The 22,655-nt window shown below is 43.3% G+C and overlaps 7 protein-coding genes across 7 annotated transcripts; 3 read left to right on the forward strand and 4 right to left on the reverse strand.

Annotated features, from left to right (window-relative positions):
- Nucleotides 1–405: 405 nt before the first annotated feature.
- Nucleotides 406–2,008, reverse strand: Bfra_010223 (putative adp-ribosylation factor protein). Its single transcript, XM_037340555.1, has 5 exons — nucleotides 1,899–2,008; nucleotides 1,360–1,572; nucleotides 1,045–1,289; nucleotides 926–991; nucleotides 406–876 (listed from the first exon to the last, which is right to left on the reverse strand). The coding sequence occupies exons 2-5, from the start codon at nucleotides 1,505–1,507 to the stop codon at nucleotides 784–786; spliced, it is 552 nt and encodes a 183-aa protein (XP_037189023.1). The 5' UTR covers nucleotides 1,508–1,572; nucleotides 1,899–2,008; the 3' UTR covers nucleotides 406–783.
- Nucleotides 2,009–2,474: 466 nt separating this feature from the next.
- Nucleotides 2,475–3,245, forward strand: Bfra_010224 (putative endosomal protein p24b protein; the record flags this gene model as incomplete). Its single annotated transcript, XM_037340556.1, has 3 exons — nucleotides 2,475–2,672; nucleotides 2,753–2,960; nucleotides 3,013–3,245. The coding sequence occupies 3 exons, from the start codon at nucleotides 2,475–2,477 to the stop codon at nucleotides 3,243–3,245; spliced, it is 639 nt and encodes a 212-aa protein (XP_037189024.1).
- Nucleotides 3,246–4,518: 1,273 nt separating this feature from the next.
- On the forward strand, nucleotides 4,519–7,096 carry Bfra_010225 (putative mfs transporter protein; the record flags this gene model as incomplete). The annotated part of the gene is made up of 5 exons (XM_037340557.1): nucleotides 4,519–4,936; nucleotides 5,127–5,407; nucleotides 5,485–5,612; nucleotides 5,773–5,795; nucleotides 6,078–7,096. 5 exons carry the CDS (start codon nucleotides 4,519–4,521, stop codon nucleotides 7,094–7,096), a joined length of 1,869 nt encoding a protein of 622 aa, XP_037189025.1.
- A 1,741-nt stretch (nucleotides 7,097–8,837) lies between these two features.
- Nucleotides 8,838–11,405, reverse strand: Bfra_010226 (uncharacterized protein; the record flags this gene model as incomplete). The annotated part of the gene is made up of 1 exon (XM_037340558.1): nucleotides 8,838–11,405. One exon carries the CDS (start codon nucleotides 11,403–11,405, stop codon nucleotides 8,838–8,840), a length of 2,568 nt encoding a protein of 855 aa, XP_037189026.1.
- Nucleotides 11,406–15,362: 3,957 nt separating this feature from the next.
- On the forward strand, nucleotides 15,363–16,334 carry Bfra_010227 (uncharacterized protein; the record flags this gene model as incomplete). Its single annotated transcript, XM_037340559.1, has 1 exon — nucleotides 15,363–16,334. One exon carries the CDS (start codon nucleotides 15,363–15,365, stop codon nucleotides 16,332–16,334), a length of 972 nt encoding a protein of 323 aa, XP_037189027.1.
- A 559-nt stretch (nucleotides 16,335–16,893) lies between these two features.
- Nucleotides 16,894–18,276, reverse strand: Bfra_010228 (putative casein kinase ii beta 2 subunit protein; the record flags this gene model as incomplete). The annotated part of the gene is made up of 2 exons (XM_037340560.1): nucleotides 16,894–18,136; nucleotides 18,227–18,276. The coding sequence occupies 2 exons, from the start codon at nucleotides 18,274–18,276 to the stop codon at nucleotides 16,894–16,896; spliced, it is 1,293 nt and encodes a 430-aa protein (XP_037189028.1).
- Nucleotides 18,277–20,286: 2,010 nt separating this feature from the next.
- On the reverse strand, nucleotides 20,287–22,518 carry Bfra_010229 (putative cytochrome p450 family protein; the record flags this gene model as incomplete). The annotated part of the gene is made up of 7 exons (XM_037340561.1): nucleotides 20,287–20,647; nucleotides 20,774–21,158; nucleotides 21,315–21,542; nucleotides 21,672–22,043; nucleotides 22,101–22,160; nucleotides 22,238–22,388; nucleotides 22,456–22,518. The coding sequence occupies 7 exons, from the start codon at nucleotides 22,516–22,518 to the stop codon at nucleotides 20,287–20,289; spliced, it is 1,620 nt and encodes a 539-aa protein (XP_037189029.1).
- Between the last annotated feature and the right edge of the window lie 137 nt (nucleotides 22,519–22,655).

Below are 22,655 nucleotides of genomic sequence, written 5' to 3' on the forward strand. Positions count from 1 at the left end.
AAAAAAATCAAGCATCACTCCAAAATCTTCCCAGAACCGTATCGTAACGTGTGAATCTCACGACTCCGATTTCCCATTTACCCGAGTCATGTCTTCAGCCCCCACATTCTCCAACGAATCGTGGCGTCCAACGTGCTACTACCAAGGAACTTGCTTGGGCCCTTTTGCCATCCGAACGCCCTCTGAATACCATCCGACCCTCAGATATCAGCCATGCAAATCCAGGTTTCCAAGCAAAAATCTCATACATAATCTTCAACTTGACTGACTCGGAACTACACTCACTTCATATTTGAAATCACTCCACAGATCAAAAGCATACACGATAAGGTTTACTAAACTCTATGCAAATGGCATTTGTAACATCAAATATTATCAAGAATTATTTTCTAATGTGAGATCAATTCCGGACTAGACTACCTTGATCTTCCATCTAACTTCTGCTTTTTGTATACCATGCTGCACACAAGAGATGGCAAGAAACAGAACGTAGGAGATGGATGACACCAGAAAAACGCACGCAAAAAAAGACAAAGAGGAAGCCCCGTGGAATCATAGCTAAAACGAGATTCCTAGCCATAAGAAGACGTAAGAGCTTAAATCATCATACATTTCCCACCCTTGCGCCTCTCATTGATGTGGACCGCTGAAGACACAAGAATAAGTTTGAGAGATGCACCAATGACCAATTTGGAGGAGCGGTAGAGATGTGAACGTTTTGATTGGTTTTGTAGTATCTTGCAAACACAATCGTGGTATAAAGGTTGAGGATCGATGTTGTACTTAGTTGTGACCAGTCTTGCGGAGGGTCGTTGCGAGCCATTCCAATCCCTCGTAAAGACCATCTCCAGATGTAGCGCAAGTAGATTGAATGTACTAAAAAGATATTAGCTGTAGATTCATTGTAGCTAGTTAATATACATACCCAGGCGCGTTGTCTCAAGCTGTGGAGACCCAATTTATCTGTGATTTCTGCAGCGTTCATGGCGTTCTAAAGACATAGATTAGTCATCGTTTTCATATGTCGAATCTCAATATACTGACTGGCAAATCTTGTTTGTTGGCAAAGACCAAAAGAATGGCATCTCTAAGCTCGTCCTCGTTCAACATTCTCTGCAATTCCTCACGAGCCTCGACCACACGATCACGATCGTTGCTGTCTACAACGAAAATGATACCCTGGGTGTTTTGAAAGTAATGTCTCCACAGAGGTCTGATCTTATCTTGTCCACCAACATCCCACACGGTAAATTGAATATTCTTGTACTCGACAGTCTCGACGTTGAAACCTGTAAGATAAAAGTTAATGATGATCTCTCGGTTTGCTGATGATAAGAGAATGGATGAAGGGATACATACCGATGGTTGGGATAGTTGTGACGATTTCACCAAGCTTGAGCTTATACAGAATTGTAGTTTTACCAGCAGCATCCAAACCGACCATCAAGATTCTCATCTCCTTCTTTCCCCAGAGACGGTCAAATAACTTCGAGAATGTCAAACCCATGATTGCGGCTTAACAATTGTGTATGAGGGTGGATATGAATTTGATGTTTTGCTTGGAAAATGATTCTAATCGGGAAGCACAGATATTAGCGACTGCGCGATAGATGCAACTTGTTTATATGACCATGAATTAAAAGGACAGTTTCTTGGTGGAGCCACTTGTCGGTGTGAGATCCTTGATCGAATATAGAATAGGCTGCCGTTCTGGACAAAGGACACCTGCGTTTCTGGCATCTTTCTGGAAGGAAGTTCTTTTTGGGATTGGATTGTATCGGTGAATGGGCACGCGCTGCGCCGCCGTTGAAGAAGACTTGCCACACTTTCAAGGGGCTACCAAGAAGGCTCTCTGGATAGATGAAGATATAAATGGAATGGAATAACATCGTACTTACAAATTTCCCTTTGATTAATGAGATCAATAGAATGACCGAGTGGAGATGGAATTGAAGTTATTAGCGAGATGGTTTTTGGATTGAACAAAAAGATGGGGTGGATGTGCTTGGGAAGGTGTGAGTGAGACTGTGAGAACTTTAGAAGGACAGCGGCGGGCGGTGATTCTCTGTTCTTTCGGAAATTTGACGCTAAAGTGATTACTCTAGCCTATCAGAGTCCCAAATAGGTTTATTGTTCCAGATTTTTAAGGCTGCGGTGCCTTTTATCGATTGAACGATCTGGCAATAATTTGATTTGGGTTATCTGAGAAAAGGGAGCTGGCGATATTGATATCAATTGATGGTCTACCTGTGAATGAGGGAGAATAATACGGAGCAATCAATCAATCTCACCACTTTTTGACTGTGAATCAATTACAGTACATTACTTTATTAGGACAACAAGATCTGGTGAATTATTCGCACCGTACTCTCTTTCCCTCGCGTCAAGCAGTTACTCGAGACTCATCTCACTGGTTCACACCACGAATCTTCTTCCAACTTCAATAAATCACCTTATTTAATCACACAATCAACATGCGATTTGCAACCCCCGCAGCCCTTTTGACAATTGGCAGTCTCTTTGGAGCTGCTGTTGCTCACAACATTCAACTCGCAGCTCATGGCAGAGAGTGCTTTCACGAACAACTTCACAAAGATGATAAAATGACGGTTACATTCCAAGTTGGCGATAGGGAATTTGGCAGTGCTGGCAATTTGGATATCGACTTTTGGGTGAGTAAGGCTGGAGTCATGTTGGAACATATTGGCGTATTTCTGGAAAGGCTCTGGGACTAACTGGATTTGAAATGTAGATCCAAAACCCCGCCAACGGATATGAGGCACACGAAAGAGCTGTATCTAACGGGGATCACTCATTTACTGCCAACCACGACGGCAAATACCTGTACTGCTTCAGCAACGAGCATTGGTCGGCATCTAGCAAGGATGTATCTTTCAACGTTCACGGCATCGTCTATGTACCAGAGGCAGAAGCTCCATCGGATCCCTTAGAGGCAGAAGGTAGCTGAACGTACTTTCCTCTCCAAACATTTGAAGCTTACAATAGATATAGTTCGACAATTGTCTGACCTCCTTGCTCAAGTGAAGGACGAACAATCATACATTGTTTTGCGCGAGAGAACCCATCGTAATACAGCAGAGAGCACAAACGGCAGGGTCAAGTGGTGGAGTATCTTCCAGATGGGAGTCTTGGTTGGCGAAGGTATCTTCCAAGTTTGGTGGTTGAAACGATTCTTCGAGGTAAAGAGCCACAGTACCGAACGCTACGGCGTTTTGAGCCGGTAGCTGATTGACTTGCGTAGGTCAAACGCGTTGTTTAAGAGTGCGCATCAAGCATGTTTCGCTCAACCAGTTCGGCATAACTTCTGCAATCGATGGAGCGTGATTTTGGGAAATTGCAACAGCTATGTATTAACAGTATTCGATTCGAATTTGCGACTGAAGCTTTCCATATCTTTTGCGCGTTATTATGAGGCACTGGGTAGCATACCCCTTTACTGACATTCAATACTTCTTCAAATCGAGACAGTCTCATAGGGCAGGAAATGGAAACACTTTTACCCAGGATCTCACACATCGAAATTGCCCATGGTACAGATGATCTATTGCTGAATCTCATGGAATATCAACTGATGTTCATCCCAAATCAAAGCCCTACCGGCTAAATTGTAAAGCTATTTGTCCTTAGTATCATTCGTGCAGATTTTGACCCAGAACGTATTCGGATTCGTAATCGTATGTTCTACTTATCCACGCCGCAACCTTTCCCCATGATTTTGTATCTTACAGCGCGACGCCAAGCAATTGGGTAAAGCTTCGGCAGCGTCTTTGTGTATGGTTTCAGTCTCAGTACCGATATTTTCCATTGTACACAGACACGAAGCACAACATTGTCTCATACCGATGTTCGGTAACCATGCCATGCATTCAAAATTGTATTCCAGAAGGAATCTGACGGCAGATATCTTGCAGATAAGGAGGGCTTGCTCCTTTTTGAGTCCTTATGGAGGGAACTGCCCCCTTGAGCTGAAGTAACAGAGCCATCATCCATGGTTCGATCGCAGTGGCCAGAATGTGTGTATGCACTGCTGCACTGTAAGGGATGGTCGAGAATAGCTTGAGATTCATTCAAAATATGTATCTCATTGGTTGTTTATAACCGACCCTGTCAGCTCTTATCCCAAAAGGCTTCTTTTCTCCGAAAAGCTAATGAGCCGATGAGGAATCCTGGACAGGAATTGGATCAATTGACATGGGGAGTGTAGGTTATCAAATTAAGCGGAAGATATATATTTTCCTTATACATTGGTGAATTTTCTCTAATATTCCAATATCTGGTTCGTAAGATCCAGTACTTGACAAACCGCCACCAACCTCTTCTTCCTTACGATCATTTTTGTATCACTTTCATACCATTTCTGGAAGCTTTTAGATCTAATATCAAATGTCAAATCAAGCATCTTGACAAGATCCATAATAAAATCGACTGTCGAATAGAATTCAAAGTCGCAAACGATTTCTGGGGTAAACACGAGGTCTAGGGTCCACATCCCCAATCATGCCGGACATACAGACGGAACAACCCGCTCAGCCTGCTGCGCCAACACTGGGAACTACCAACCATTCAAATAATCATGGCGAACATAAATCAACATCTCCATTACCTGGCGTAGCACCTACTATTGGTGGTGTCGGCGTGGTATATGAGGACAGTGAGAAGGCAGATGCAGCTGCTACATCTTTCAAGCATCATCCAAGTGAACTTTTGGACCCAGAGAAAGACTTTCATGGAAATGCGTCCGCGGGAATCGGTGCACCCATAGAGCATGATGGGGAGAAAGGGGGAGTTGTAGAAGGAACAGAAGAATCAAACGGAGAAGAAGATGATGAGAACCATTACATTTCCGGTGTGCCACTGGCACTCTTGACTTTTGGTCTTTGCATGGCTACGTTTACCGTGGCGCTGGATAATACTAGTAAGCTTTTAAATTTGATATGGCCGTCTTGATATAGGACATCGACACTTTGGCATCAACACTGTTCGATCCTCAGTTGTTTCCTTTGACGGAACACTTGCTCTATTTTCCCTCAGCTTTATCGGCATGAATTGTCTACTTAGTTGCTTCACTAAGACTATTGCTCAAGTACCATACTAATCATCTCTAGTCATCGCCACTGCTATTCCCAAAATAACCTCAGTCTTCAACTCTCTGGACGATGTTGGATGGTATGGATCCTCTTACTTGCTTACAACAACCGCCCTCCAACCATCATTTGGACGTATATATACCTATTTTGACGTCAAATGGACTTATCTCTTCGCTCTTGTCCTCTTCGAGGTTGGATCTATCATCTGTGCTGCTGCAAGAAATTCAGTCATGCTTATTGTAGGGAGAGCGGTTGCCGGTGCAGGAGCTTCAGCACTATTTTCTGGCGGCATGACAATAGTAAGCTATCTTTAATTTGATTGAAGTCTATTATTGTACTTTTTCGTGGGAGGAATGCCCCAACTAACTTTGTCTAGATTGGGTTCACTGTTCCTTTGATTAAGAGGCCATTGTATATTGCTATGTTATCATCGATGTTTGGCATTTCTAGTGTCGTTGGTCCCCTTCTTGGTGGTGCTTTGACTGACAAAGCTTCATGGCGATGGTAAGCGTTTCCAGCACCTTGTTTTCGCACTCTTTGATTCCAGACTTCAGTTTTCAGTCTCAGCGTTTGCTTTCTCCATGCTGTCTTGAACAACTTTTACTACTCATATCTTCTTAAGGCCTTTTTGTAGAAGTAAATACTGACTCATCAATTTATGCAGGTGTTTTTGGATAAATCTTCCATGTAAGTGTATTCGACTATTTGAATTCGGACCCTCGCTGTTGTACTTCTGGTCCCCCATCCACAACACCACGACGCCTGTCCTCCAGGTTTCCAAAAGTCCCGGCTGGAATTCTGAACCTGTTTTATTCAATTACTTGAATTCATGAATTGAAAGCTTTAACCGTTGGACTGCAGTCGGACTACTGGGGACTCTGATTCTCTTTACTTTCCGATAAGATGGAACTCCTTGATTACGACCAAAAACTGACTTGTATTGAAAAATAACTGACCTCAATATTTTAGTTGGCGGAATTGCTATTGGTGCCGTAGCATTATTCTTCAAACCTCCCCCCAGAAAAATATCCGGCATGACTGTCAAGCAAAGAATTCTGGAAATCGATCTCGTTGGAGCTACTTTCCTCATGGGGGCGATCATCAGTCTGTTATTAGCCTTACAATGGGGTGGGTCAAAATACCCTTGGAGCAATTCGAAAGTCTGGGGCTGCCTGCTCGGATTCGGTCTTTTGATCATTGTATTCATTGCCCAACAATTTCGTCGCGGTGAACGAGCTACGATTCCTCCCAGAATTTTCAGCCAGCGAACTGTTCTTAGTGCCTGCTTATTCTCTTGTTTTATGTCAATGGGTCTTTACACACATATCTATTACCTTCCTTTCTACTTCCAAGCTGTCAAGGGCACCTCCGCAGAAGCATCCGGTATTCGTACGATTCCATACCTCGGCTCCGTTATTGTCTCATCTATTTTTGCCGGCGCTGGTATTACTGTTCTTGGTTTCTACAAACCTTTCATGATTTTTGCCGGCGCAGTCTTCACAGTCGGTGCTGGACTCATGTACACGCTTCAAGTAGGCTCCAGTGTTGGAAAATGGGTGGGCTATCAATTAATCTGCGGTATCGGTGCAGGCATGGGAGTACAAATTCCATTTATCGCCGTTCAAGTCGTTCTCAACGCAAAAGATATGCCCAGTGGAAACGCCATCGCTATTTTCTTCAATTCCCTTGGCGGAGCCATCTCCATTTCCATTGCGCAAAATGTGTTTAGCAACGGACTCGTCAAATATGTACCTCAGTACGCCCCTGAAGTTGATCCAGCCGTCATCTACGCTGCCGGTGCAACACATCTTCGCGAGGTCATTAGTCCTGGCGATCTGGCGGGTGTATTGGTCGCATATTGTAAAGCGTTGGATCAGTCATTTGTTTTGGCAATTGCGGTTGGTGCTATTGCGACGTTTTGTGCATGTTTTGTGGAATGGAAGAGTGTAAAAGGCAAGAAGATTGAGCACGGAGCTGGTGCAGCTTAGTGGTGGGAAAATAAGGTAATACTACTTTTTAATTAATGCATAGCGCTGCGGCGTTTCTCCTGGAGAGAGGGATGTTTTCAAAGATACAATTGGGTTGAGTGGTTTGATAGTAGATACATGATGATTTGGAGAGGAGGTCGTTACATATGAGATATGGATGAAATGAGAATCAAAGGGAGAATAAGGATATGAACATAACGGACACTCCATCTAAATTCACACACAAACATACGAACACCTTCACATGTACTGATGATAACCATTTTTACAAGAAAGGAAATAATATATATTTTATAATTTCGAAAGGATGATCCAAGATACAAACAGAACTACCCAGAACGGCATGTGATTTATGTGTTGGCTATGTAGAGCGTAGTGAGCATCTCTAACCAGACTTCCCCTAGACACGGTGGGTGCACAGTTTTTGGACCGCAGACTATATTCAATGTCTTAGACAGGGCTATTGTTCTCAAAGAACTTTGCTACTCCAAACCTTTGATCAATACCAAGGCCCATCAAATACTCGTAGTTCCGCCATTCCATAAACTGCACATTGCAAATCGGGAAATTCACAGTACAGTAGCATCCGCTCGTCTTCAGTCTAAACGCGTACCCCAAATCCAGTATACAACTAACCACCTTATATATGTTACCTGAATAGTGCGTACATTATCAGAGATCGATCCACGACCACCAAGATCTGAGCTAGAAACTAACACCCTACTACTCAATACCCATTCCACATAACCCAATCCCATCAACACCCACCCCCTCATACCACCCCCGAAAGCGAAAGCGAAAGCAAAAGCGAAAGGGTGAAGAAACGCACACATTATATACCTACTACCTACCTATCTACTACCTACAGACCCAACCTTCAAACCAACTCCACACCCCCAAAAAAAATACTATTAAAAAAAATGCAAAAAAATCAATGATGGGAATTGAGCCCAACGGGGGGGTCGAACCCCCAACCTTGTGATTGACCATCACATCTTACGATGAATAAGAGTCACACGCTCTACCGATTGAGCTAGCCGGGCAGGCTGTTGCTTTTATTGTTGAAGACGACCTTCTCGTTTGCAAATATATTACTGTGTGTGGGTTGCGAAAATTCTTTACAGAGTTTTGAGGTTAAGCGAGGGGGTGGTGGGTTTGTTATGAATGTGCAAGGAAGGTAGTTTCCGAGACTGTGCGTCTAGTCTAGTAGGAATAAATCACTGTGAGCTTTGTAGATATTAAACAATTGTTTTAATTCTGAGTATTGGGTTGGATGTAAAGACGCAAGTTGCAATTCATCTGAATTTAGTTATTCTACTCTATAAAAATTTGTATGTGGGTCCCCTCATGCTATTTATTCATCCCCATGAGCTACAAGGTATTTATACTATCCTCTACTTTGATTCAAACCACTACATCTCTCATCGTCCAATTACCAATTCGTATCCTGATTTGACGACCATCCATCGCTTTGACCCAATATTCCTCCCAGAGAAACATCAATCCTAGCATCTATCGTCTTGAGAAAAAAAAAATCAATAATGCAAATCGTTTCCGTTCATAAAACCATACTCATACCGCTCAAACGCCACGCGTACCAGCAATGCCTTTATCCCAAGCAAGCATTCGCAGAAAAGAAGAATGAAAGAATAGAATCAAAAAGGTATTCGAGAGTTTCTCAAGGGAACATTATAGAGCAAGATGAAAGGTTTGTACTCCTATGTGTGACAATATGTTCAAATCAAGCCGTCGGGTCACTTTCTGGCAGCTCTTCCTCATTTAAACGAGGTAGTCCTTCCACCGGTATTTCTACACCCTTCACGGGATGTAATAACATAGGCGGTAAGCACATTCGGCCTTCCCCGCCCCTCATGTCATTGACATGTTGCCCATTTCTGCCCTCATTAACAGTCGTTTCGAATTCTTCACCTCCCTCGTTGTCAACCTTGAAGCCAAGCCACCTTCGCCACAGATTGGGTGCGAATCCAGTGTTATAGAACCAAGTCATTCCTCGGAGGTTATGTTCACGGTCACCAAACACAGATGTTCTTGCTCCACCAGTTGCACCATTCCTCCCGCCGTTCATAATGCTTGCAAGGTATTCAGTTGGCCATTCACGATCGACAAACAGTGGATGAGGGACCGAGACTGCTTTGTAACCGTGGTGCAACGCTGTCGTTGGAGCCCACATTTCCGTAAAAGCATGATGCTTCATGAATGTGGTTTCACGATGCATAGTATTGAGGAGTTTGCGAGACATCCTAGATGCTGCAATGATAGTCGCCCGGCGAGGAGGCAAACCTCCAGTAAGGTTGTAGCCTGTGACATCCTCTGCAAGAAGCCAGGTAGTTCCATCTGGATCAAAAAGCGGATTGAAAACAATAAGGTCGGCATCCTCACCAACACCCCAAGTATACTTGTCCTTGTCGTAGCTAGTTGGAGGAACAGGATCGTTCTCAGTTTCGAACCAATCATCCATGTTTGAAGGTCTTTCAGGTCCCCAGATTGGCTTCTCGCCTTTACGTACTGGTCCGCTTTTTTGACCTTTTTGCCCGTTTATGCCAGCCCACATATTATTCGGGCTTTCAGTTCCAATCTCGGTTTGTACACGGACCATTTGTTTAAAATCTTCCCATGTACCATGAACTTCCGGAACATAAAATCTACTATTGCGCTCCCACAGTCCTTTTCGGGGTTGCTCCCTTGTCCAGGAATCAATTTTTGATAGGAAGTCATACCAATGTCCGGTGTATCGAATATCAACCTCCCATTCCCAAAAGAAATCATACTCTTGATGGTTGTGAGCAAACCATTGCATTGCCATCTGAAGTCCCCGGTAAGATCCATGAACCGGTAGGCCTCGAGCGAAGGTGTCAAATAAGCCTTGGTAAAGCATAAGCATTTGGGTTTCGCCCCAAAATGTGGCAATTCCGACGAATTCTGCTGGTAAACAATCTTTCAAATGCTGTTGATATGTTTCTTCATCAGCGAAGACAGGATGTACAGCGGGATCCTTGACTTGAACCAAGAGATGAACATCGTATTGGCCACCTGGACCAATGGAAATCTCGGATATCAATGCTCTCAACGCCATGATGTCCTCTTCTCGCCACTGATATTCGTCCCAGAGTCGAATGACAAACGCAGTTCGCGGAAGGTATTTTTTGGGTGGCGTTGCAACTACTTTCGAGGTGGTATCAACTGCACTGGAAGTAGTATTGAGGACGGGATCGACTGATTCGTCCCTGGTGAGTAAATGACTATCTTGCTGCTCAGTAACGGTTGAAAAGGTAGTGGGCTTTCTAATGACTGGTTCAATTGGTTGAAAGCGTGCCGCATTTCGTTGATGGCATCTCCTCTGAGCATCAGCCCAATCAACCTTCCGATAGTCAACCTGACCAGAATGCATCTTCTCAGCGTTTGAGTTGTCTGCCCAGACGGCATCAGAGCCCTCCATCTCTCCATGTTGGCCTGTTCCAGTACCCCCATATCGCAAGCCATATCCATAACCATAAGGTCCTAATCTGCCATATCGTTCGAAACAAATGTCTTCTGGTAAACCAAGAACTTCATAAGAGCCCATGATATGATCCGGGAATCCACTTGGTCGGCCTTCGTAATATTGTAGTCTTGGCGCACGCACAGTATTTTCGCCATTGAGAAAACACTCCTGGACAGGTGCATAATCGTCATTGAAAACACCGGATGTAATATTGGTATATGGTTGAAATGGTTTACTGGCCGGAAGACTGCGCACGGGTGTGACCATTTTCTCAATCGAGGTCTGATTTTGCAGAGGTAACTCATCCTCTTCGCGAGGATACTCTGGTTTGTTTTCAGAAAGCGGTACCAACGTTCTTATTCCACCGTAATATCGCGATAAAAATGGAAACGACTCCCAAAGTGGAGGCGGTGGCACTAATACATGGCCATCTTGAACCTTTTGGGTTGACAGATGGCTCATCCGAATTAAACTCAACATAAATATGACTATCGTAGATATCATGGCTAAACATAGATATCTCATGACTTTGGGAGGTAGTCTTCGACGGCTTGGTCGTTGGGTAGCTGTGTTTGCTCTTTTTCGTAATATCGGCGCATTGGAGTGGTATGAATTCGATGTCTCTCTCGAGGAGGAGGGTGATGATGGATAGGAGGAATAGTCGGAATCTTCGTCGTCGGAATCTTCATGGTGTCCATACTTCTCACTGTCATACTCTTGAGACGGCTCCTCTTGGGCAGATATACCAGAATATTGTGTGTGTCGTTTGGTAGCCTTGAGAGGGTTTAAGGAATTAAAATCCACCATGTTGGCTCAGGCCAAGATAGCCAATATGTACAATTGAAGGATGAAGCAATAGAACGTGTCTAATCCGTTGTCGCGAAATCAAAGATGGCGTCTATAGGGTGGCTACCGAGCAGTATAATTGATCAGTGGCATTTCTAAGCTGGGAAGCTTGGAAAAAGACATTCACTCACGCATTGAAGATTGATTAGCTCATGCGACGATTGTGACGGCGATGGTGATTATGATAGGATGGGATATAATTTTCAGGAATTGGAGAATATAGAATGGATGATAGGTAGGTAGGTGTGTGGTTTAGTTGACTTTGAGGGGTGAGTTGAAGTAGTATTATGTATGGTGTATGGTGTATTGTGTATTGTGTATTGTGTGTTGTGTATTGTGTTGATTGTTCTTGCGTATGAGATTATGAGCTTCGAATAAGTACAATGCAGCATAAGTTCGAGGTCCCACCCATACAGACAGCAGTACCTATGATTATCCGAAGAGAGCCACAACTATGGTAACAAAACTTTCCAAAAGCTCGTTGCACGCGGCAACCCCGATTATCCTTACTAGTTACAGGAAGGTTTAGCCAAATTGAGAGACGGTGAGAAATGATTGGACCATATTCACCCAATGATTATTAATTTCAAAGTTCATGCCTCAGCCTTGCATTAACCTCATGCCTTAGGTAGCACGTGCCTAGTAGTGAGTAGTGCATCCCGTTGTTATTCACACTCACATGCATCTTCAGACAATTCCCTACTCCAAATATAATATTTCAACCTACGAATTGCTTCGCTACAATAAATCAAAGTGAATTTCTTGAGTGTCTACCCAGGCCTTGGAATAGAGAAACTCTGGAATCTATCTGAATTCGATTTCCCTCTCTTCTCATGAATGTTTATCGCTTACACTACCTGGCCATTACACCTTGGGCTTTCAATTGAGCCTAAGTTCACACAGCATCTAACCACTAGGCATCAAAACAGAGAGTCTTTCTGTAAAACCCCAGGAGAGCTCTACTCGAGTAATATAAGACCAGTTTCTGAATAATTAAAGGTAGCGAAGATCATAATGTTTTGTATAATGACAATGATTCCTTTTTTTGTTCAGCAGTGAGTGAAACAGTCGGCCTCACCAGTTGATGATGATTATTTATTATATATAGTGAACATTGGGGTTGATCGATCAAACTTTTGACCTTCATCGCAGATGCTGTTCGGCCCAAAGGTCTGGAACTCTTCGGTCGTAACGGGTTATCATTGGACAATGCTAGTTGTTAGTGAGTGTTGGAAGCCGACACATTCGCTGCTTTTGCGGTTGAAAGTATGAATGGGGCCCGATAGTCATTTATTAGTCTCGGGAGCTTTCTTCCTTTTGCCGAGCCTGTCTCGGCCGTCTTTCTATACTCCAAAGAGCTGCGAGAAGGCGATAGCATCCAGAAGTAAGTATGCCGACAGGCTCGTACGATTAACTACCATTATCGAACGTAAAGCGAGCAATGACTCTGACGTGTTCGTTTGTGAGGAGAATATATTCTCCTGTATTTTGGATACCCAAGGAGTTGAATGTTGTGCAACGGACAATTGCATGTAACCCATAAATTGCGCTGTGACATCTTGAGAAATACCGCAGCCAACATATATGCTTGCAGCTTTTGGTAGTAATATTGAAACTGAAGCAGAGAGATGACATGGAAGAACCCTTTTTCACTCAAAAGTTGCTTTTCCACATAAGCCGATATTACATTGAAAGGGGAAAATGCATGTGAGGTCCTCCTCGCTACCCCTATTGATCCAACCTCACTACCGGTAATACCTCATCGATTATCTTTACGTATAAAGATTCTTTGTTCATGAGCTAAGAGCCTAGTTCTTCCCACATACAAATCACTCAACACCTAGCCATCGCATCGGTCCCAAGTTCCCGATTATATCGACGCATTTCACTATACCGACGTCTTTTCGCGGGAGATGATAGGAAGCGGATATACTTCTTGCATCCAGGATCTGGACCCCCAACCAATTTCAATAACCAGTACTACCGGGAAGTTGATGCCGTTACTTCACACTGGCCATACAAACACCAAACCTTCATTGTTCCTGACGAGCCAACACCGACTCATGCAAGCCGTGCATAAGCGAGTTTATATCTTGGGGATTTGCTCAGCTGATTCACCAAAACGGAGCTACGGAAGTTGTTTACAATATATCCCAAGATACTAAGAGCCACAGATATCTGGGGTACATCTGATTCATGGAGCGCCAATTCAAGAAGACTCAGAATACAGAAGCCGAAGAGAAGTATGAAACAAACGGCAGAATTCCAACATTATACGATTCAGCGATTTCTTCAAGAGAAGCCCTTAAGGTAAGCTGTGGCGAATGTTCCTCAATGCGCACAAGTAGAAGCAGCCATTCAGAGAGTGCATGAAGTAAGGAAAAGCTCCGTTCCACGTCAACTGATATGATGATCTTGGTGTTCCAATAAAATCAAGTCTGTGTCACAAGCTCCACCGCTCGTGACAAGCATGACGGTCAATACCAATATTCTTTTTGATGCGGAAACAACACTTTTCTCTGACTTCATCTGAATTGGTATTTGTGGGGGTTCCATCTATCGATTGCATCAATAACAAACAACTGTATGTTGAGTGATCTCATCTTGATTATGGCTTCGTGGCAAATCCATAGAAGTAGAAGTACCAGGTAGGCAAGTATCAATAATTTACTCCGTACAATCGATCAAGAGATATCAGTTGACAGTTGACCGATGCATCCAAGCCAATCTGTTTGAGGGGTTCTTCTAGACAATGTGGGCCCAAAGTCAATTCTCAACGTCAGCTCTTCTTGGAAGCCACTACTTTACACATTCCGCTGCACCTGCACCTTTCAATAATTATGTACCTACCCTTTCAAAATTTAAATCAAACTCTCCTTGGTGGGAAGCCATTATTCATGCTTTCTCAGGGGCAAAAACTTTAACAAACTCCTCCTTGTTCTTTCACACAGGTCATCTGTTGCTCTTCTCTAAACCCCAACCAAGTTGATTTATTGCTATTATTAACTCCAAAATAACGCTTTAGGATTTAAATCCTACGATATACTCACCAGGTCAGGTGTCGAGGAGGCCTTTAACGCGCATCTGGTCAATACACTAAAAATAGATCTAGAATTTAGTGATATATTTATAAAGAAAAAAGAATTCAATTTAGTATACAACTTTTAAGAAATTAGTAAAATAAAAAGAAAATATATAAAATTATTAATTAGAGTTCAAGGAATCGTTTGATGTAATTCTTTCTGAATTATCTCGAAAATTGAAATTCTAATCAATTTAACAATATTCTAATTAATTTAGTTATATTATCCAGATGCGCGTTAAAGGCCTTAGTACAGAGCTCAGTCTAGGAGACCAATGCAATATTAATGCGACTTTGACGCCGATTGACTGGCCATTTAAAAGACCTCACAGTTAAAAAACAGAGCATTCTGAAGTATAAATCAAAATCATATCATCACTCTAAGATCATCAAGTAATAGAGTTCATTTCATCTTCAACAATCCGTCAGCAACTCAAGCAACCGCATTCTCACCATCAGTAGGCTGATTTCGTTGATTCCTAACACATTGCTCTTCATATCTTTGAGAAGAACCTTTCTGAACTCCTTTACTTTGAATCTCTCATCGATATCCAATAAGGACCTGTACACCGTTGAGTTCTTCTTATCTGTGGTATAAGCAAAATCCTGCCTTCATCCTCACTTTCAATTCGGAATTCCTCAGATACTTCCTCGCAATTCCTCTCACTTCAGTAATACCATTTTCACTTCTGCTATTCCGCGCGTGATTATTAGATCAAATCTTCTCGAACTGCAGCTACTGCCATTGAACCACTATTACATTAAAAACTTACAGCTCATTCCATGGTCAGTCCTTCCCTCGTGATTACTATGTATCTACTAACTGTCGTCAGACCATGAGTATCTCCGCAACAACCACTGCTGTGGCGATCCAAGAACGTCACCCTACAAATGACATCACCCTAGAAGTACCAATGGGTCTTAAGCAACAAGATATCATTCAAATCACTCTTACCGGGCCAGGTCTTGTCCTCACCATCTTAGGTATCATCATCTGCATCAACCTTTTTCAGCCATCCCTAACCAGTACTATTATCGCCTTGGCACCAATACCATGGATCGTGTATAACGACTATCATAATTTCATATCTTTAGGTCCAGGAGGAACTCCCTCCACTCTACTTGGATATGTCAAAATCACTTATCTTCGCATCTTTGCTCTTTCCGATCCGTACAGCCCACCAAAAGTCTCCGAGGGTATAAATCCTCCATTTGGTTACATACAAGCCGCCCGCCTAAACCTTCCTATTCGCAGTGGCCCACGTCCCAAAGTTGCCGGTATTGCTCCCCAGAGACAAATAAGCCAGTATGGCTCTCGAGCTATGTACAAACTTCTCCGCACTAGCCTCAATAATTTCGCACACCGACGCTCGGACAAGCTCAAGACGGATGTATCCTGTTTCGAGAAGAAAGGGCTTGCGCTCTTCTCTCTCAATCCCATCAACACTACCTGCAATGGAGAAATCTGCCATGTGCACCATAGCGACAATAGTTACCATATGAACCTTCATCCGGAGGATGCAAAGATTATTCTGGAAAAGGGTTGGGGTGAAAGACATCCAATGGCTGGCGCTTCTGCACCGCAAATTGTTGCCAATATCTTATCCTACCTTCCAACATCTCTGTCTGCGTGGTTTTCGCCAAGAGTTGTACCTGAGCAATTCGTCCTGATTTATGCACCGAGGAATAAAGATGAGCTTCAAGTTGTATGTCACATTATCGAGGCGGCTGCATTCTGGGTCAGTGGCGAGCGATTGACACTTTCTATCGAGAGCGTTCCATTGATCGAAGAATCTGTTATTGTTTAACGCGAATCGCTTGTGAATTGGTTGGAGGTTGATAACTACGATCATGAATGGAGCAACGGGCTGGAGAAACGAGGTAGGAGATAGATAAAATTGAAACGGAAATGTGGTAAGAAGTAAAATGGTGGTTGAAATGGGTACACGAAAGGGGATTGATAAATTGATACAGGAGTATTGGGTCAAAGTTGGTTTTGCATACATGAAAATATACCCTTGATTGCATTCCATCGCGTTGATATTTAGCTTATTCTTATTGCTACCAATGCATGGTGCTAGCTGTCGACTCGTTTTTTCTATATACAAAAAAGGCACTTGTGAACGTTGAGTGACAATCTTGATTTTAAATTGGTATTTTAAATTCTGGCGTTTACCTGATGGTAGTACATGGTAGGAAAAAACAGTAAAGAAACCAACCCCGATCCTATGCTAGGAGAGTGAGTGTAAATAATCATTCAAATTGGCTCAACCCATGCTCCCAGAAACATGTACAAAAATCCATGATTCAAATTGACAAAAGAAAAGAAGGCATGTATGCTATCAGTGGACGAGTAAACATCTAAATTTATGGCCTTCTTGCATCACACTCCTCAAGGAACTTATATATTCCTTCCAGGCCCTCATATTCATCTGATTCAGATAGATGTTCACTGACCTTTGTGAAATATGCAGAGCCACTTTCGCTAACGTCTTCTTCCATTGTTTCGTAACCTTCGACCCAAGGATTTTCCGAAAATTCTTCAAGAATATCATCATATTCATCTTGGTTAGGAGAGGACAAGGTAGTTTGTAGACAAGGAGATAACAGATGTGAGTGTGGTTCTGATTCGGCAGTAGAAGCGAAAGGAAATAGGAGAGCCATTTGCGTTCCTACAGCGGCGTCAAATCCGGCATCTTGATGTACAATTCCTCTCTGCACGCCGACTTCATCGCAGAGACGTTCTACAGATTCAGCATCGCAGCCCGGGAATCGAACACGTAGGATGTGATTGTTCTCGAGTGTTATGGGGAGATCGCCCAAAGAAGACAGTTTTTTGAGATCGTTCATTGTTACTGCGAGGTCTTTGAGAGCGCGTGAGAAGTCGACAGACAAAATATCGAGGAAACCAGAAGTGTTGAGAGATGGGGCGGCTTGAGACATCTTTTGGGTACCGAATGGGAGTGCTCCAGCGAGAGGAGAGAGAGCAGTGACGGTGGGATTGACAGCGAAGTCGATGTAAGAGCCTGGAGTGAATTTGGAGACAGATTGGATCTTGCGAGTAGTTTCCTCTTGGAGAGAAGAAACAGCTTTGTAGCGCTTCTCGCCCATGGGAGTCATACCATCGAATTGGGCCTTTTGGCCAGAAAGGAAGAATGCTCGGACAGCTTGTGAAACATTATTGACCACTTGTGCCGGAGCAGCAGGTGTATGAGAGAAGTATCGAGCACCTGCTCTTCCACCTCCTAAGCCATAGCCTCCTGCTGTTCTAGGGAGCGCTCCACCACTCAAATTTGGTCGGAGAGTTGAGGCAAATGGAGCTCGGCTTGTAAGACGAGACACAGCGGCTGCGGTGTTTGATTTTGGGAACGAAGCACGATCATGCTTAATGGCTTGTCTACTGGTGCTCATAAAACGACGGACAGCAGCATTGACAGCACTTTGGGTAGTATACCATCGTCCCTTATTTTGACGGAGGAGGGCTGCGGGATGGATAGGATGGCGAGGTGTACTTCTCACAAAAATTGGTTGAAGTTCTGCGGTGACAGGCTTGCTCGTAACGTCTTTGATACGTAATTTAATGAGTTTCGTAGTTCGTTGAACTACGTTCCTATGAAATATGTTAGAATACTGTCTTGAATGGTTGCAATGAGGACATTGGAGTTTCTCATGAGTTTGATAGATTGTAGGAACAACTTACTTTAGCATTCTCACGGCTACAGGCGCCCAGATGCCTCCAGACGACGCCATGATGAATACTGATTTATGAAGTTAAAAGACTCTTTAATTGTTGTAAATGGTTTCGTACCACGACGTCAGGACGGATCTTATCGGGGGATGTTATCGCCACTGCTCAGCCACATCACATGCCTGGACGTGGCTTAGAGACTAATGCTTTTCTAGCTTTAGCGTCATGTCTGCGCTAGTGGTTAGCGCGAAAATAATTTTTGACCTTGAGCTTTAAAAGTTTTCCTCCTGCTTTTTTGTCTCTACAACCAACCAACATCTTCAACAACAACAACAATAATAAACATCATACCTTTTCTTTGTGTGAGAAGGTTTCCTATTTTTACTATGATTTAGTTTTCTTTACTTGGTAAGCATTTACTCCTTCCTACTCGCTTCAATTGCCTCAATGATGAACACAAACACATATTGAACAATCCAACTCTTACACCGCAATGGAGATTTGTATTTTAATCTGAGCAATCTTGATTTACATCATAAATTTGAACCACATACAGTTGAGCACACAGCTAACATTTAGTCTCAGACAGCTTCATTTGCTATTATATTCTACAAGCTGCCACAAACTTTCAATTCAAAAGGTTCGTACATTACATATCCATTCCTTATTCTTTGCGCACCGTTGGGGGTGATGATGAAAACTCATTGGAAAGGCATTCCTCAATCCGAATTATACTGTCGAATCTTTGCATTTAAGTTTCAGCCTTGTCTGACCCATCGTTCATTTACTGCATATTATTGAAACGTATCTTCTGTGCCAAAGCTAACCGCACATGGCAATAGGTACATACACTTCCTCATCATCAATTTCCTCGCATTACATGACGAACTTTGAACGAACGGGCGGACAGACTGCGCACTCCTGCTCCTATCTCCTATTAAAGCGAGGCGTACAAACCTTGTGGGAGGTGGACAGTTAGGAAGTGCTTGTTGAGAACTCGTCAGCTGATCTAATGCTCAATTGCTCTTGGATCATTTCGATACGCCGCTTGATCAAGAACATCGATGCTAACCTATCTTTAGGTAATAACTACAATTTTTTCTTCTGCTGCCACACAGGACCATTGCATTGAAATGATGAAACTTATTCACACTGTTTGAAGTGGACTATGTCCGCTACTGAACGCACTATAAAAATCTGATTTAATGAGGTATGTTTTATTCTTACATAGAATGAAGAACCAGTGCTAACGATCTTCCAGCCTGACATTTGCTTATGGTTCCTTGCATTTTGATACCATCAAAAACTTCCCCGAGTACATTCGACAATTGCTGACAATTTCGTTTCGTACACAGGTACACTTCACAACCACTTCGGCAGGTGTTTCTCTACAAAATGTAAGCTACTCCTTCACCTTCCATCCTCACATCCTTTGCTCTGATGAACCCAAATATTCGCTGTGTTCTTTCCGAGTCAACCTTTGACGAAACACATATTTCACCTTGGAGAACTGAGATAGTACTCTTGTTACTCATTCCCAACCGTACATCAACAAAGCTTGGGATTTGAAGCTAACCTACATAGACATAATGATGATTGAAGCTGGGACTTAATCTGGAGTAAAGGGAAGAGATATTACTAGATACCCAAAATACAAATTTTCTGTTCTTATTTATTGGCTTCTCCTGCTATGTGACTGTTCCGCAACCATTTCGTACGTTGTGAATGACTCTTATAATCTGCGCGACCGATCAGTTGTGACACGATACAATGTTGGATTCGGTCAACAATCAGAGAAACGTCAACAAAAAAAATAAGCTCTCTTCAATGGGCGACTTCGCGATTGGCGACTCATCGTCGAACGAAAAACCTGCATGGCAGACATGATTCATGTGGAGGGTATTGGGCTGAAAGACCCGTCTACTATTGGATTGAGGGCATGTGTTTCTTCAATGAAAAACAAGGATAAGAAAGGACACTGGTGATTGAAGTGATGTGAGAGCGGAAATAGAGTAGTAGTTATTGACCAGATCAATACCGAAGCCGTCGGTAACAACCCCCCCAGACTCAACCTACACCTTCAAACCTCCATCGCTCAATTCCCGCCAATACTCCTCTCTCGGAGCAAATACCAAATTCGGGCCATCATGATCCGCAACCGCAAGATCTAATAACTGATACTCATCTACCCTATCTCTCCCATTCATATTCCCTGGCTGTCCTTCACCGAGCTTGCCAGCTTCGCCTGATGCTTTTTCAAAATCAAAATACCACAGAGTTTTCGCGATTGCGAGACTGGTCTCATGGTAAGCCATTGCTTTGCCGAGACAGCCGGTGTCTCCTAGGGCAAATGGGGCAAATGCTGCGCGCATGGAGGCCAGGTTTTGCTCATCTTTTGGGGTGCTGTTGAGAAGGTGGGAAGTTAATTGTTGTCTATAGAAGGGGGTTAGAGGGGAAATGAGGTAGAATGAGGAGGTGGAAGTAATGGAAACGCAAAAGAGAAAGAAAAAACGATGGGCCTGGAGTCAAAATTCACATCTAAGAATCGAATCAACCTACCTAAAACTTCCTTCCTCAGATGACAACCACCTCTCCGGTCGAAATGCAAATGGCTCTGGAAAATACTCCTCATTATGCATCACACAATACGGATTGACTCCAACCATTGTACCACGTGGTATTACATGTCCATCGACCACAAAAGGCTCTGTATGATCCGAGTAAGGTTCGCGCCAAAATGTGGCTAGAAATGGTGGTGACATTCGCAATGTTTCGTCAATACAGGCTCGAAGGTATTTGCATGAGGAGAGTTGGGCTCCGCTCTTTATGTCAAGGCCGGAGGAGAAGGTGTCGCGGATTTCGGTGGCGAGAAGAGTGTAGGCGGTGGGGTGGCGGGAGAGATAGAAGAAGAGAGAGCTGAGAGCTGCGGAGAGGGTTGTGCCGCCTGTGAGGATGTATTTGGTGTTAATGATGCCCACCATGGGTAGTATGGGTTTGAAAAGACGCTCCTATCGAGCATAGGAAGGGCCATCGCAAAAGCCAAATTTAAGGGAATTCAATAGGTTCAAGAAAAGGGACTCAGGAGATCGACATAACTCACCCGCGGGAATAAAAAATACAGCTTCAGCCCATAATTCACTACGCCCAAGACTCTCTATACCTTCACCAACTTCCCCTCCTGCAATAGAATAGAAATCATGCTTTGCGTCCTGAGGAAGGGCTACGCGTTTCTGTATTATACTCTGTATTGACTTGGAAAATGCCACGCCATTCTTCTGATTAAGTCGTCTGAGAAGTGGCCATGTTTTGGACATTATTGGCCAGGCCACTGTGTGGTAGATGGTTAGTTGATTTCTTGAATCAAAAAACGACAGCTGTTGAGAGAAGGACCAGTACGTCATGTCTAGCTCTGAATTTTGAAACGTATTTCCAACCAAAGAAATCACAATCTACTCACTAAAAATACTAACAAGCCCATTCATAGAAATCATTGCCCTTGGAAACGCCCTATTTCTCTCCTCCGTTTGCGTGTCAAGCGGCTGTCCAAAAGCTAATTGTCCAGCCACATCTGTCGTAAGTCGTTCACATAACGGCGACATGTTAACAACTTCATTCTTGGTATCCAATAATAGCTTCAAGAACACGTCAATCTCCCTATTCATGGTAGGCTCAAAAGAACGCAATGAACGTTCGGAAAGAACTTTTCCATATATCTTACGTTTTTGGCGATGCCGTTCTCGTTCCAGTGTCCCAAAAATGTTGATTTGGGGGTTGAATTGGGTGTGAGCGTAGATATGGGCTTTGTTTATGGAGGGGTGGAGGTATATCGCTGGATGGGTCAATACTCATTGTTTTAAGTGGAGAGGGAGAAAGGGGGATGAATCACCTCGCAAAGCGCTGGAGGTGTTGAACACTAGACGGTTGGGAGCTTGTCTATACACGGGACCTGTTTGATGGTAGTTAGGGATGATTATCTTTCAAACAAGAGCATGTTCTGGATAGAGCACTACTGAATAGACATACCATATTTCAAGTGGTCGAAATATGTAGCGAGGTGGAGACGCTTTTTAACGGCATGATAGCCACCATAGCCATCTGTGAATTTGGCGATCAACGGGCCAGGATAGTTGTTCAATGGGTGGAGTAAAAGCTGGTAACTAAGGGCAAAAAGGATCTAGTAAAGTCAAGCGATAGATTTTAGTTAGAATCATCGTGGATGGCATACGGAGAGGTTTCCTTACCAATGACCCTATGAAACCGAGAGCATAAACTGCCGCTTCGGATGATTTGCCCAATGTATCCATGGTAGAGAATAGAGAGAACCTGAAAGGATTCTCACATTCAGGATTCGCGTTTGTTTGAAGGTTTGAAGTGAGTTCGAAGATTCTTGAAAATTCTCAGTGCTTCAACTTTTGTTCATACCTACCTGATGAAGTCAGAC

Source organism: Botrytis fragariae (assembly GCF_013461495.1).
Source record: "Botrytis fragariae strain BVB16 chromosome Unknown tig00000186, whole genome shotgun sequence".
Lineage (NCBI taxonomy): Eukaryota > Fungi > Ascomycota > Leotiomycetes > Helotiales > Sclerotiniaceae > Botrytis > Botrytis fragariae.

Coding starts and splice junctions, on each gene's coding strand:
- Bfra_010223 (XM_037340555.1), bottom strand. CDS start 1,507: ATGGGTTTGACATTCTCGAAGTTATTTGACCGTCTCTGGGGAAAGAAG. Junction 1,290..1,359: donor CACAACTATCCCAACCATCG/GTATGTATCCCT, acceptor TTTATCTTACAG/GTTTCAACGTCGAGACTGTC. Junction 992..1,044: donor CCAACAAACAAGATTTGCCA/GTCAGTATATTG, acceptor CTATGTCTTTAG/AACGCCATGAACGCTGCAGA.